Source organism: Castor canadensis, chromosome 2 (assembly GCF_047511655.1).
Source record: "Castor canadensis chromosome 2, mCasCan1.hap1v2, whole genome shotgun sequence".
Lineage (NCBI taxonomy): Eukaryota > Metazoa > Chordata > Mammalia > Rodentia > Castoridae > Castor > Castor canadensis.
Genome location: NC_133387.1, coordinates 41693896 through 41710125, shown reverse-complemented (window position 1 = coordinate 41710125; position 16230 = coordinate 41693896). Strand labels below are relative to the sequence as shown.

Sequence of the window (16230 nt, the reverse complement as noted above, 5' to 3'; positions counted from 1 at the left end):
CAACAGTGTAAGAGGGTTCCTTTTTCCCCCGCATCCTCACCAACACCTGTTGGTGGTGGTGTTGCTGATGATGGCTATTCTAACAGGGGTGAGGTGGAATCTTAGTGTGGTTTTAATTTGCATTTCCTTTATTGCTAGAGATGGTGAGCATTTTTTCATGTGTTTTTTGGTCATTTGAATTTCTTCTTTTGAGAAAGTTCTGTTTAGTTCACGTGCCCATTTCTTTATTGGTTCATTAGTTTTGGGAGAATTTAGTTTTTTAAGTTCCCTATATATTCTGGTTATCAGTCCTTTGATGTGTAGCTGGCAAATATTTTCTCCCACTCTGTGGGTGTTTTCTTCAGTTTACAGACCACTTCTTTTGATGAACAGAAGCTTTTTAGTTTTATGAGGTCCCATTTATCTATGCTATCTCTTAGTTGCTGTGCTGCTGGGGTTTCGTTGAGAAAGTTCTTACCTATACCTACTAACTCCAGAGTATTTCCTACTCTTTTCTGTATCAACTTTAGAGTTTGTGGTCTGATATTAAGATCCTTGATCCATTTTGAGTTAATCTTGGTATAGGGTGATGTACATGGATCTAGTTTCAGTTTTTTGCAGACTGCTAACCAGTTTTCCCAGCAGTTTTTGTTGAAGAGGCTGCTATTTCTCCATCATGTATTTTTAACTCCTTTGTCAAAGACAAGTTGGTTATAGTTGTGTGGCTTCATATCTGGGTCCTCTATTCTGTTCCACTGGTCTTCATGTCTGTTTTTGTGCCAGTACCATGCTGTTTTTATTGTTATTGCTTTGTAATATAGTTTGAAGTCAGGTATCGTGATACCTCCTGCATTGCTCTTTTGACTAGGTATTGCTTTGGCTATTTGTGGCCTCTTGTGTTTCCATATAAATTTCACAGTAGATTTTTCAATCTCTTTAATGAATGTCATTGGAATTTTGATGGGAATTGCATTAAACATGTAGATTACTTTTGGGAGTATCGACATTTTTACTATGTTGATTCTACCTATCCATGAGCATGGGAGATCTCTCCACTTTCCATAGTCTTCCTCAATCTCTTTCTTCAGAAGTGTATAGTTTTCCTTGTAGAGGTCTTTCACATCTTTTGTTAGGTTTACACCTAGGTATTTGACTTTTTTTTGAGGCTATTTAAATGGAATTGTTTTCATAAATTCTTTTTCAGTTTGCTCATTGTTAGTGTATAGAAATGCTAATGATTTTCCTATGTTGATTTTATATCCTGCTACCTTGCTATAGCTATTGATGATGTCTAGAAGCTTCTGAGTAGAGTTTTTTGGGTCTTTAAGGTATAGGATCATGTCATCTGCAAATAGGGATGTTTTGACAGTTTCTTTACTTATTTGTATTCCTTTTATTCCTTCTTCTTGCCTAATTGCTCTGGCTAGGAATTCCAGTACTATGTTGAATAGGAGTGGAGATAGTGAGCATCCTTGTCTGGTTCCTGATTTTAGAGGGAATGGTTTCAGTTTTTCTCCGTTAAGTATAATGCTGGCTGTAGGTTTGTCATATATAGCTTTTATAATGTTGAGGTACTTTCCTTCTATTCCTAGTTTTCTTAGAGCTTTTATCATGAAATGGTGTTGGATCTTATCAAAGACTTTTTCTGCATCTATTGAGATGATCAAGTGGTTTTTGTCTTTGCTTTTGTTAATGTGGTTTATTACATTTATTGATTTTCGTATGTTGAACCACCCCTGCATCCCTGGGATGAAGCCTACTTGGTCGTGGTGAATAATCTTTTTGATGTGTTGCTGAATTCGGTTTGCCATCATTTTGTTGAGGATTTTTGCATTAATGTTCATTAAGGAGATTGGCCTATAGTTCTCCTTTTTGGAGGTGTCTTTGCCTGGTTTTGGGATAAGTGTAATACTAGCTTCATAAAATGTGTTTGGCAGTTTTCGTTCCCTTTCTATTTCGTGGAGAAGGAATACTTTTTAGTGCATAACAAGTGAAGGGTACAACGTTTATTTGCTTTTTGTCTTCCACCTTTTTTTTGAAGTGGTCTCTACCTGTTTCACTAGATACTACCAAATACTGCCTATATCAGCTCTCTCTCTCTGGCCATTAGATTTACTCTTTCATGTTGTTAAGTTCTAACCATGTGGGAACAATTTTATAAAAGCATTCATTCATTTATTCAACAATGAGCAAGTGATTATTGTATACTCCAATTACACCAGGTGCCAGACTTGGTGGTGGAGATATGCAAAGGTAAGTAACAGAGGAATGATACCTTAAAATTTAAATATCATCTGCTTTTTATGCAAATTTCCATATCTTGTCTAAACTCAATAAGTTTTTGAAGTCTATTCTGGAGCTGCCCCAATGTGGGGACTTCATAAAACCAAGTACTTCCTTCTATATAGGTGAGCCTGATCATAGAACCTTTAGAATCTTTTGGGAGGAGGCAGTTGTCTTGGCCAAAATAGTATTTTAAAATGTTGAAGCTGAGATACTGGTAAACTCAGAATCTTTTAAGCTCTCAACGCAAAATTAAAAACTAGGTGTAAGATTTGTTCATTTGTTTGTTTTACTCTTCATGGTGACCCATTAACTAGATTGGTGATAGCATCAGCACTAGACATCTCAGACATAGTGCAGTATTTGACCATCTCTTTCAGGGTGCCTGTTAATTAAGACCTTTGGTTTTCTTATAATTAGAAAGTATGATAAGGTTCTGCCATACAAAACTAGGTTTCAGGTTTTAGTCTCTGAACTTACATTTTCCTCATTATTTCCTCTGAACTCATAGGTTATTGTGTTTTATTTCAATGTTTGCATTTTTTTGTTAATGATTTCGACTTTAAATTCTTTGTAACCAGAGAACAAATTCTAGTATATCTGTTATCCCTGAGTTCATTCAGTTGATCAATTTTTTTCTTGATAGTTAGTCTTCTTTCCTGCCTCCCTTCTTCCCTTCTTTCCTTCCTACCTCCTCCACTTCTTCATTTTTCAGTATGTTATAACTTGATTAAATGCTGGACATCATGAACTGACCAAAAGAGCACACCCCCTTTTTTTAGGCTTTCAATGTAATGGAATTGAGTAAATTTAGTCTGGAATTAAGTTGGTCTTATCTTTTCTTATTGTTCTGCTTATTTTCAGTGTACCAAAGATTTCAGATTTATCTACTACAGTGCCAGAGTATTTTTTCCTAAGTATCTGTTCTGCCTTTAAGATTTATATTTCTCCATATGCCTATAATACTGAGGAAGCCTGCTTGATCCCTTTCTTCCCCTTTAGCAGTAGACTGCTGGTCCTGGTTAATCTGTGCCAGCTAATATGATGGGTGAGGGAAGCAAAAGGAGTTCTGTTTTCCATGTTCAAACTCAGCCATTAGGCTGCAAAGAATTGAAGCTTCCTTCTTGTATGGGGACATTTTCAATGATTTGGTGTCTCTTTCTTATAGCACCTATACTCTGTCTTATTTCTTTGGTAATAGTGTGTGGGAGAGTTTCGTTTCCATTTCCTGTGGTAGGAGTTCTTTAAACATACAGGTGTGGTATTCTGGGTCCAGGATTTTTCACTGTTCCTCCTCCAACAGCAGAGAATATTTCTCTCTACAGTGAGATTTCTATGTGGCAACAGGGTTGACAGCCTTTATAATTTTTATTTCTTTATAACTTTTATTCCTTAAGGGAGAAGGGTCTGAGTGAGGTTTTTGTCTTTCCCACTATGGTGAGTGCTCCCCTCCTCTAGGCCTGCACCACCTTGCCTAGATCGTCACCTGAAGTACTTGGGGTGGTCTGTATTTGTTTTCTATGGCTGCTGTGACAAATCATCGTACATTTGATGGCTTAAAATAATATAAACGTTTCCTCATATAATTCTAGAGACAAAAGTCCAAAATGTATTTCAGTTTGTCAAGCAGGGTAGTACTGTTTCCTTTTAGGGTGTTGAGGGGAAAATTTGTTTCATTGACCTGTCTAGAATTGGAGATTCCATGCATTCCTTTATTCATGATCCCTTCCTTGCATCACTATAACCTCTTCTGTAGTCCCATCTGTTTAGCTTTCTGACTCTGACTCCTGCTTCTTCTTTAAGGATCCTTGTGGTTATGTCAGGCCCAAAGACAACCCCTCATATCAAGATCCTTAACTTATTAACTCCTGCAGAACCCCTTTTACCATGTAAGGTGACATATTCACAGGCGCTGGAGATTAGAACATGGACTCCTAGGAGCCATTATTTGGGTTACCACGTGGTCTATAGATAAAAGTGAATGTAAATATCCTTGTGCTTGTGGCCCCCAAGGTTTCTATATTCTTTCAGTACTGGAGTTTAAACTCAGGACCTTGCTTGGCAAGTGCTTTACAAGTTGAGCCACACCCCAGCCCTTTTTGCTTTATTGTTTTTTTAGATAGGGTCTTGCAGTTATTGCCAGGGGCTGGCCTTGAATCTTGATCTTCCTACCAGTACCTCTCCAATATCTGGGCTTACAGGCTAGTACTACCACATCTAACTTGTTCTTTGAGATGAATTTTCACTACTTTTTTTTGCCCAGGCTGACTAGTAACCAATCATGATAAACCTGTCTCCACCTGCCAGGTAGCTGGGATTGCAGACATGTACCACCATACCTGGCCCTGAAGTCATTTCTTGAATTTGCCAGTTTCTTTTGGTATTTTCATCCCAGGGTTTTCTGGAATATCAACTTACCCTAATACTAGTGTGGAAAACTCATCTTCAAATTATTTAAGCCAATTCAGTAGTTTTTATCTTGGTACCTAGTACTTTACAATAGTATCTTGCTCCAACAATAGTAGATCTAGAACTTTGTAACTTGTTTTATTTATATTACCATATTATAGCTGTGAGAATTGCTTTGATACCTAGAATAGATAATATTCTATCAATGAAAGCTAATGTTGGTAGATTCAGAGTTATACTTAAAAGAGAACTGGCACCTGATCTGTTATAGGAAATTATAGTTGAATCTCCTGATTGGAGTTGGAATTATAATTAAGCAGGATTGAGCACTGGATTTTAAGTCCCAGTGTAACTCCTTGGTGAATTAGAAATTGAGGACTTGGAGAAAATCTGAATGATCAAGCTTATTCAAAAACTTAACCTAACTTTTGAACTCCTGCAACAATATCCCTACCACGTTGTTCTTCAGCTCTTGCTTGAATACTTTCTCTTAACCAAAGATCCACACTGCTGGAGGATGAAAGTTGTCCTTCCCTTCACAATCTCAAAGTTCATTGTTTATGAACTGTATCCAACTCAGTGACTCCTTCAGTATCACTGCACTGAATGAGAATCAATGAAGTATGCATACTCCTAAACTGTAGCATGTTTATCTCTATTTCTATCTCATTCATCTTTCGCTACTCGTAAGTCATCAAAGTGCTCATGAGGTGAAAAATGTAGACTTTAATAATTGGAATTTAAAGGGAGGTTTGCGTGGCCTTGTGTGTTTGTGTGTGTGTATAGGGGGATATATATGTGAATCTGTTTTACTTGCTGAGTTTTCCTGTAAATCTGAAATGTCCTAAAAAAATAAAATCCATTAATTTAAAAATACTTAAAGAATATTGAATAGAAACTTAAAATTTTAAAGTTTTCTGCATTATAGAATTATACATTATGTAAAATACAAAAATAAATTTAATCGTACAGCATCTTAGTGTATTTACTTTTATGCACAATTTTAAATGATTTTGTTCAAGATATTTAAAAAAATATCTTGGATATTATCTAAAGCCAAAAATACCAGAATATTTAGGGAGCAATTTTCTTTCATAACATTTGTTGACATGCATCCTTTCCCTTTCCCATTCATCTGGTATCCTTGAGACCTTTCTCAATGTCCAGTGTCTATTCTTTGCTATGTAACTCCATCCATCTTAGCTGCTTTGTTGTTTCTTCTTCTTTCTCTTTCTCACTTCTGACAGCCCCTGCTTAGGTCCTACCCTGTCTGCCTTGCTTCTCACCTTTATTACTACTGTGTCACTGGGTTCTGCAGCTCTACCATATCAATTCTTCCAACCTCTGGGTCTTTATCTTGCCAAATAAAATGGCAAGCACTTGAACTCCAATCATTGAGTAAGGTCTCTTAGCATCTTCACTGATTTCTAAGTCATGTGTTCTCTTTCTTCTTCATTCCTCACTGTACCATGCTCTTCTTTAATTCATTCTCTAAATACTTAAATACTGTTATTCCATCTTGACTATTTACTGAATAATTTAGAACAACAGAAGGCTTACAACAAAGAATAATCTAAAGTTTAAGACTGAATGGTTTGTATCACCATTGTTAAGTTACCTGCAGCCCGGGATGGTTGTGCATACCTGTAACCCTAGCACTAGAGGTTGGGATAGGAGGATCAATAGCTCAAGGCCAGCCTGGACTACATAGCAAGTGCTTGTCTAAAAATCAAAGTCTGTAAATGCAGCCCAGTGGTAAAGTGCTTCCTAAGCATCCATAGACTTTTGGTTAGATCCCTTTACCACAAAACAAACAATAAGCAAAACAAACAAAAAAGGAACAATCAATGATTTAAGCTTTATGTCTTTTTTTTTTTTTTTTGTGATACTGAAGTTTAAACTGAGGGCCTCAAACGTGGCTATATGTCTTAGAGTTAAAATGTTTCATTGTGCATCATGAAAAGATTAGAATGTAAAGAAGAAATTAGAAAATATACTTGGTTTTGTGAATGAAATAAAATTGCTTTTAAGGATATATTTCTATTGGTAATGATTGGGGAAGAGATGATTATGTTTTATAATAATCATGTTTAAATAATGAAGGTAGCCCAGCTACCACTGAATTTTTCTTATTAAGGTGATATTCTGAAAAAATGGATTAAAAAGAAAATGTTTACCTGGTATACCTTTTCTCCTATAATTAAGATGATTTGATGATTTTGTTAGACATGTGGAATGGCTAGTGTGCCTCACACTGTATGACATTCTTTGACTTTAAAGTCTACCTTAAAACACTAAACCTTTAAGTGAATTTTTGTGATTCTTGGCTATTTTGTTATATAGTATGAATTTTGAATATTTACATTTTTCTTCTTTTAAAAATAAGTGTAGAACAGACACATAATTTAGACTTAAAAGAGCCTGAACATGATATACATTACATAGTGAAGTGTGGTATTTCTGGGATACTCAGTTTTAGAATAGTAAATGTCTTAATTTCAAGCATGTATAGCAATGAAATATCTCTCATTTCACTCATTCCTCAATAAAATTCATTTTTGTAGTTTTTTCTTATTTTCCATTGTAATAAATAAAAGATTATTTATTACATACATTAATGATTATATTAATCATCTCGAAAGACTGAGACTGTACCCACACTTCTGCTATGGACTAGATGAATGACCTTGAATCAAGTTACCTTTAAAGTCATTTTATCATGGGCAAAATGATGGCATTTAACCTCATTTTCCTCAAATTTTGTTTTTATAACTCAAGAGATTCCAAAGCAAAAAATATCTAGTTCTAAAAAGAACCCAGAAGTCTGTAATCTCACCAGTCATCCAATGCTTGAATCATCTGCCCAGTACCACTACTAAGCAGCAGAGAACAAGCTTCTGCCAAAGACAAGTATAAGCTGCCTCCCTTTTGAGACTGCTCTGGTCAGAAAGGGACAATTTCTCTGTCCAAGTGGGCTGGCATGTCTTTTCTTAAAAATTCCAACCCTTGGAGTCACACAAAACAAGTGTAATCTGACTTCTGGCATTAGAAGCTATTGTGTTTTCTGTTTTTTCTCTTTTCTTAAGGTGTTTCATGAGCATCCTGTTTTATATATTACTCCTATAATGAGTTTTTGATTTATTATAGTTTTGTATTGCTTTGGATGTATGAACTATATAATAGTAATGAAATAAGAGGTTAAATGAATTTGAAAATAGGGTTAGATACAAATTTTGGAGTTTGATAGATTTTGGTATGTAGGGAATAAGATACAAGGATAGATAGAAGATTAGATAGATAGATAGATATCTTATTTATCTATAGATATATTTTGTGGTATTGAACTCAGGAGTTTGAACTCAGGGCCTCATGCTTGCTAAGCATGTGCTAAACCACTTGAGCTATGTGTCCAGCCCAAAAACCCCCTAATTTTTTTTAAACATTTTTAATTTTACCACAGAAAAGTGTTGCTTTAAAAAGTCTTTTGGGCCTGGGAGTTACAGTAATGCTAATATTAGGTTCCCGTTTTGTTCCCTGCTCTCAGGTGTATTATCTCACTCAGTTCTTCCTACAGTCCCTACGAGGTATGCCTGCCTCCATTTTAGACACAGGGTGACTGAGGTAGACACTAAATAATATAAAATAGGAAGTGTCCTAGTGTATATTAAAATTAATTATGTAAATTGTTGTATCTTAAAGTAAAATATAATTTCTTCCCTTCCACAAAAATAGTATTGTAGTGTTTTACAAATGTACTGGACTGCTAAATATTAGATGCCAAGATATATTGAGGATATCATGTCCCAGTCATTTTGTTAGTGTTTTCCATATTTTATCTCATTTAATTCTCACAACTGTCTCATAAGATGGATTCTGATTTTGTCCCTATTTTGTGGGTGAAGAAACTGAGAAGATTTACTTTCCTAAGATCACGCAACTAGAAAGTAGGACAACTAGAGACTGTTCTGAACTGTCTTCACTTTATAGCTCATCTACTAATTACTAGGCATACTGCTTCACCCCACTGCACTGCTTTAATGTGTTTGACTTTCTTGAGGCAAATGTAGTAGATATTTCTTTTGGCAGGCAATCACTACAATACAAGATACATTGTTAGTTACTGGTGCATGCATCAGCAAAGCCATTTGAAAAAAGTTAATTCTCTTTTTTCTACACTAGTTTGCAGATAAGATTACTATGTGTTTACGGAGTAAATACTGGGCCAAAACTTGATATTTGACTTAAAATACTGCACAGTCTTTTGTACTAGTGAGATAGTAGCCAACACAAGTCATACTCCTTATTCTGGCATTAAGAGATATGGAATATTAAATGAAATTTAGAATGGAGGAATATTAGCAACAGCTTTGTAGTTTTTCTCATAGTTAAACTTCAACTTGTATTTAATTGAAGTTTGAGGAGGATTTCCTGGGTATTTAATGCATCTATACTCAAATGAGTATCAAAGTCAAACACAACTATTTTTCAGTTGTCTGTCAGTCCATTATTTTTGCATATAATTAAGAATCACACTTCTGTTGTAAGGGATGAGGTTGCTTCCTCTTGCATTATGCTTTTCCAGTAGTGCTTAACCTGCAGCCAGTTGCTTAGCAAAATTTCAGATTCAGAATGTGCTGTACATACTCAGAAAAGTTAGCATGCATCTTATTACTTAACAGGAGAATTCAGCTCTTTCTCTTATTTTATGTGTTGGTAAATACAGCATTTCTCTGAAAATTGTTTTACATCTTGTTTTTTTTTTCTTGTAAAGCTTTGTTTTCACTTTCTTTACAGGTTATTCAGTTTGGCATGGTAGCTCTTGTTAGTACTTTAGATTTTTCTGTGTGCCACTTTTCACTTTCTTTTTCTCAATGGAACTTAGAAGCATTAAACACATCTCTCTAGTAGCTAAATATAAAAAATAAAATTTTTCTGATGTGTGACTATTGAGTTCCACCTCATCTATATAGATCTAAATGTTTGAAGGAAAATATAATTTCTTACGATTATCATACTCAAAAAATGTTATTTCTAATAATTAAGCCCGTAAGATTTCTCCTCTGAAAATAAAGATACAAAGGTAGCAAATAACGGTAACCAAATATTTTTAATGTAGTCTTTTAAAAAGGAAGGCCATATAGGCACGGGGGTAAACATCATTTGAACATTTCTCCTTGAGACTATATTTGTAACATTAGGTTTGCTTGTTTTCACCAAGGTTGCATGCTTTCTTAAGCATTGTTAAATGGCCATATTTGGTGAAAAAAAGCCCAGCAAACTGCTATTTTTTAAAAACATTTATTGATCATATATGTTTATAAATACAAGCCTTTCGTATTTTTATATTATTTTTTGTTTTAGTAAAATAGGTTTATTTTGACAACCAAAACTAATAAGAATAATACAAGAGGAGGCAACTCAGCATTTCAAAGATAAAATAGTTCAATTTTAACTAATGAGAACCTATAAAGATCATGGCATTAGGTTTAAATTATCTATCTCTTTGGACCAAATCATGTTATTTGAATCTACTGTGGTATTATTAGTATGTTTCATAAGACATAGTGCAGAGCTGCTATGATCTTTAAATGTTAATGTTCTTTTCTTATCACTTTACTGTGTAGATACCCTTCATGAGACCCAACTCTGCCACAGCTCATCCTCGGAGGCAGTCCCGGAAACCTCTTTTATAAGTGTGATTTTAAAAAGTGGATAACACTCTCAATAGAATACATACAGTAAAGGAGAACAGCTCTCTTGTCCTTCCCATAAGCTTATCACTGCAAAAAGTTGCTTTTTGCTTGTCAGGTTTGGATAGAATGTAATCCATTGGTTTGTTTTTTGGACTGACAAGGCAGTTAATTTGCCAGTGCGGATTTTTTTCCTTTCCTTTATCCTTTTTCTCACTAATCAGAAATATTTGATACGTGCATTGTTGAAACATATTGGATAAATGTCTTGTCAGAATTGTCCTATTAAGTAAATGTCTTTTCCTCTTGCTTCTCTGGCAAATGATGGTATACAATGTTTGGACTCACTGAAGAGTTACGGAAGCCTGTGGCACCTAAATGCACTATGCTCTCCTTGTTGAATAACACCAGTAACAAACAAGAAAGACAATGCTTTCCATTAGTCTGATAATCTGTTTCATCCAACTTAACTACAGATATTTGCATATGAAATGCTGCTGTATTGGGGAACAACTACAGACTCTTATTAAAGCTTATTTCAATTTATAATATTCAGCAAAAGTGAAAGACATGTGAAGTATATGACATCCTATTTTTTGACTCATTAGTCATAGTGTGAAAGAACTAATATTAGCATGAAATTTTCACAACTTCAGATTTTAAGCTCAAGAATAAAAATATATCTGTGTTGATCTCTAGGTATTTTTTAGAAATAGCCAAATTTATTCAGTCCTTATTGTTTTATTTAATATGAACGTTCTGTGTTCAGTATAATTTTAGTTTTTTCAACTTTAAATACAAAGTTGTGAAATAAGGAGGGAGATACAAACCTTGTTGACTGTACAACCTGCCAGCTGAAAGATCTTCATCAACATCTGTATCTTTGCAGGGGTTTACAGATTTAAAATTTGATCTTCAAGCTTTAATCATCCAATTTTAAGTCAACGACAGAAATCTGTTGAATATTCCATCATTCAATCTTGAACTGATTTAGAAGAGACTCTTTGCTGAAATTGAAATGCAAATATATGTGTAAATTGTCAACATGTTTCTTGGAATTTCCTGATTTATAAGTGTATTTTGGATCTCTTTTCAGGTATAGTGGCAATAGAAAATAGTTTAAACTTTAGGAATAGAATAGGCAATGTTATAGATAATCAAGTGCAAGTGTAATTATAAGGTTGCTGTATGTTAGTAATCTATAGTTATAGGAACCATGTAATTGGTTAAGATGTTTAATAAAAGTAAAATATGTATGAAGTTATGTCTAAACGTATTATTAACTTACTGAAAGATCTCATAATATTGGAGAAAAATATTAGTCATTAACAAAAGCAGTAGGTTTTTTAAATAATAAGAAAGGATCTATTTATCACTACGTAAGTTTAAGAAAAAGTTGGTAATTATTACTATGACTCAACTCCAGCTGATTTTAAGAAAAATAACAGATTACCATTTTCTGAATGAACTATGCTAATGTATGAGGTTTTGACCCTCTTAATATATGGTGAGAAAATACTAATGGTTACCTTATTTTAGGTCTTTTTATTTATTTATTTATTGAGAAATCATTAGGTTATTGTGGTTTTGGTCTCACTGTAAATCAAAATCCTTTTCACCTAGATTCTGATTAGAGTACTTCATAATTATCATTCTCCATCTTGCAGTTTTCACTGGTGGATATGCTCTTCCATGTCTGGTGCTAGCCTCAAGGACCTTTGTTACATGTTACAAATATAAACTGCATAATTCATAAGAGGATAGGTTCTGTAAAAGGGTAGAATTTTTGAAAGGAGTAGAATTTCTCCTAATCTCCTAAACACTGTCATGTTTCTATAGTACAAAATTATTTGCTGCCCATAATTAGTCCGTTACTATTCAAAGGGGAAAATTAATGTGTACTTAAGAAAATATTGCTAAATGGTTCATAGTTCACAAACATGTTTAAGAGAAAATGGCACATCAGTTACCTGGTGGTTATTTGCCACAGAATAGGGAAAGGAAAAAACAATAAAATAACAGAAAGGAAATTAAATGTCTTTCAGATGCAAACAGGAATGATACAGTTAGTAAATAGTAGTGATTTTCAGACTTTATCATGCCTCAGAATCACAGGAAGGATTGTTGGAAACCTCCCTGTGCCCACCATACTTTCTCTCCCTGTCTCCCTGTAGTTTATGATTCTGTAGGTCTCAGACGAGGCCTGAAAATCTGCGTTTGTAACAAGTTTTTAGATGGTATTCACTTAGCTGATTAGGGACACTTTGAGAACATGTGTATACATTATTTTTTCAAAAAATTATATGTTATATTAACATTGATTAATATTAAGCGTGGTTTAGGTCTGTCTCTTTAAAAGGACCCTTAAATTTTAAAAAATATTTCTTTTTAGATAAAGTTGTTTTTGTAGTTTCTTCTACAACACATAGAATATAACTTCCTTATTTTTATTCAAATTTTATTTTACTCTTATGGGAAAGACACAGAAAGGAATCAGGGATATAGCCTTTGTCCAAAATTTGCCACTTCCTTTAAAAAAAAATGACTTGAAATTAAGGTTGTATTTCAAAATGAAAACAAAACATAGTATTAGCCTTTATCCATGTTAATTTTAGAAGTTATTTTCATATTTATTAATTATATTTATTCATCATTTATGTGTTATTCATGTGTTTTGAATGCTTATCTGATTTTATACTTACATTAAAATAGATTGCTCACCAATGAATAGTAATATTTGCATTCATTATCCTATTTCCCCACTTTTATATCATATTACTTAATGAAACCACTTGAGGTGGTAGAGATAAAACCCACCACTGAGCTATCTACTCTGCCAACTGAAACCACTCTTTTTAAGCATTTAAAGTTACTTGCTAAACAAAACTCACCAGTAATTTTTACTTGATTCACAATATGAGAATATTTTATGAGTATTTCACCAATATCTGTTCAAGAATTCAGATGGACTCTGCAGCAGTATGGAATATTTACGTTATTCAAAATTGTTTAATTTTCTGAAATTGTTTTTGACAGTTGAAATTTGTTTAGGAGACTCAACTTAGAATTGCATGGCATATGCAAGCAGAATCTTTTTTTTTTTCTGTTTGTCTGAATCAACACTTTGTAAAATTATGTAACATTACAGGATTGTGACCTGAGACTGGCATGCTTTGAAAATACTTTACAAAAATACAGGCCTCTTTCCTGTAATGCTTACTCCAAGGTTTTCTGTAGTCCTGCCAATAAGATTCACTGCTGTTCAGGTACATAAGATGTAATGAAATTGAATGCTCATGCTGGGCTTTGTAAATAAAATGAGATTGACCCCTAGCCATTATCTCATTTATCTGATTTACATTGTAAAATCGGGATATACACTATTGATTAGAGCTTAATTAGTTAATTATGAACAGGAAAATGCAGTTATATGGAGCTTGAACACAGCAGGTTATACTGTTAAAAAATTGTCCAAGGGAATGAGCAGATGGAGATCAGTTTATTAATGAACAAAGCAGATGAGTTTCAGGTATGGAAATGTCTAATCATTCTCTCATGCTGTGAAGAGATACTTGGTCTTATTGTATATTTTCATATGAGTTGCTTTATTTTCTTCCTTTCACTTTTAATCTTGAACTTGGCTGCTGCAGATGTAGATAACTGAATTCATCCCATTCTTTAAATGGATTTGGATTTGAATAAATTTCCATTTTTTCAGTTAATGTACTTTTATGTGTAAACAATTTTTTTCCTCATTCATTACTGCATTGATAGAAATCTATAGTGGCAATAATGAAATAGGTTGAAGTCTCTATATTAGTTTGATATTTGTGAAACTTTATTTAAAAGACAGTCTCATTTATTTTGTACTGAAAGTGCTTATACAGGTAGTTTGCACTAAAATTGTTGTAAGTTATAAGGACTAAACTATTGTACTTATTGATAGTGTTATTTCAATATTGGTAGGATGCAGAATTGTGTGAAAGCCTGTATTATACTTTGTCCATCTATTAAGACGTTTAAGTGAAGTAATTGGTCACTGTTCAATGAAATAATCCATCCCTCATTAATAGATTTATGTGTTTGAGGTATTAAGTAATGCCAATATTCAAGACTAATTTTAAAATTTTTATTGTATTTATATTTACATATAAATGATGCAAAAGTCAGAAAATTAAACTCATCAATTTTGTTGATACTTATTTTTTCAAGTGAACAGGTGTAATGATATACATTTTCAGAGTAAGTTGTTATATTTAGCTTTGTGTACATTTGGAGGGGATCTAAATAAAATGTTCCATTTACTTAGAACATAGCTATGATTATCAATATCAACTTTATCATAAAAAAATGTACATTCCTTTTCAAGTCTATGGTATAGATTTTGCTTTTTCCTGGAAGTTCAGGTTATCACTGGCTGTAAATTATTTGCATAGGAGGTGCACTTCAGTGTTTCAGATTTTAAAATTATTACTTAATGTATTTCCCTAGCAGAAATTAAGAGTTAAACCCTTCAGAACACTGATTATTAACCTGTCTCTTAAGCACAGGAAGAAATGTATCAGTTGTTTCCTTTTTTTTTTTTTCATATTTGCATATTGTCAGTAGTCAATAAACTCCTGATTGAATGCTGTTGTATGGATCATAGCACATGTGAAGATAAATCATTTTCTTCCTCTTCTTTGTCTAGGGTGCTATACTTAATCATAATGCTAAGTAAGTATTTTAAATGCATATAGAGCTATTTTTATTTGGTCGCTGCATTTTATTAAATCAATGTGTAAAAGACCATATAAAATTGCCTTATTATTTATATCTATATCTAATATTAATCTAGTATATAGGAAGTATCTTTAGTAAGAATCTAAACAATCAAATATCTTATAAATGATATTCATTTTATCTATTTAAAATTAAAATTTTAGAATGCTGCATAGTGTTTATGTGGAAATACTTATTAGAGACTTTAAAGATACTTCTTTGAACTTTCACGTTGCATTTTATTTTAAAAACTCAGTGTTTCTTTGTAGGTTAGTTCTATAATCTCTTAGTATTTTAAGACATTGTCTTCCTATTTCATAATGTGCTATTGATATAAAGTTTTATTACATAGATATTTGTGTTTAATAAAGTATATTGTATTATATCACTATACTTTTGTGGTCAGTGATTCCTTTTGCAGACTTTTAGAAAACATTTCATTCACAATTTGCTTTGCTAAATGCGTGCTGCAATTAGTGTTTTCAAGTATATATTAGATCTAGAAATTGTAAATAAAACTGATCAATAGCAGTAACTATTACAGGTAGTAGGTGATTATAGATTCATATAAAGTTTCTATTTTTTGCATTTTTTAACTGATCTCATTTGTATCACAGTCAGGTTTTGTGTGTGGTGTGTAACGTGTGTGAAGTAAACAATTCACCATTTTGATCATCTACCTTGTACTTCAGTTTCTAGGGCTCTTAATGACATTGCTTAGATTTGTCTGTGATATATTAATTCTTACAAATCCTGCTAGAGTTGGCTTCATATCCAGGACATAGTTGTTAACAGCTCATAAAACTATGGCTTTTTTCAATTGAATCTTCTAGAATGGAAACAATGAGACTTTTTTGTCAAATAAAAATAATTTTAGAAATCTCTACAAAGAGCTGGCTTTTGTATTTGTGTATGTATTTCTTTATCAACAAAACTATTTATTTTCCAGATGAGATTATTTCCTTGTTTTTTTCTTTTTCTCTCTTGGATTTTGGCAGCTTTTTGGGGCATTAACCACTACTTTTTGCTATTAAGTCTTTAGAGTTGCAATTCTGTTAGAATGTTAGAGAACTTTTCTAATTTTCTGGAATCGTGAAAAATACATTAC

At 33.1% G+C, this 16230-nt stretch overlaps 1 protein-coding gene across 21 annotated transcripts in view; it reads left to right on the top strand.

Moving 5' to 3' along the window:
* Phf14 (PHD finger protein 14) overlaps nucleotides 1–16230 on the top strand; it is a 229686-nt gene that overhangs the window by 127509 nt on the left and 85947 nt on the right. For 2 of the 21 annotated variants that reach the window (XM_074064670.1, XM_074064669.1), the window contains exon 17: nucleotides 15052–15077. The exons of 15 other annotated variants lie outside the window; for them this stretch is intronic. In XM_074064670.1, coding sequence (XP_073920771.1) covers nucleotides 15052–15077 — 26 coding nt within the window. 4 more of the 21 variants (XR_012445135.1, XM_074064668.1, XM_020180326.2 and 1 more) reach the window with 4 other exon arrangements.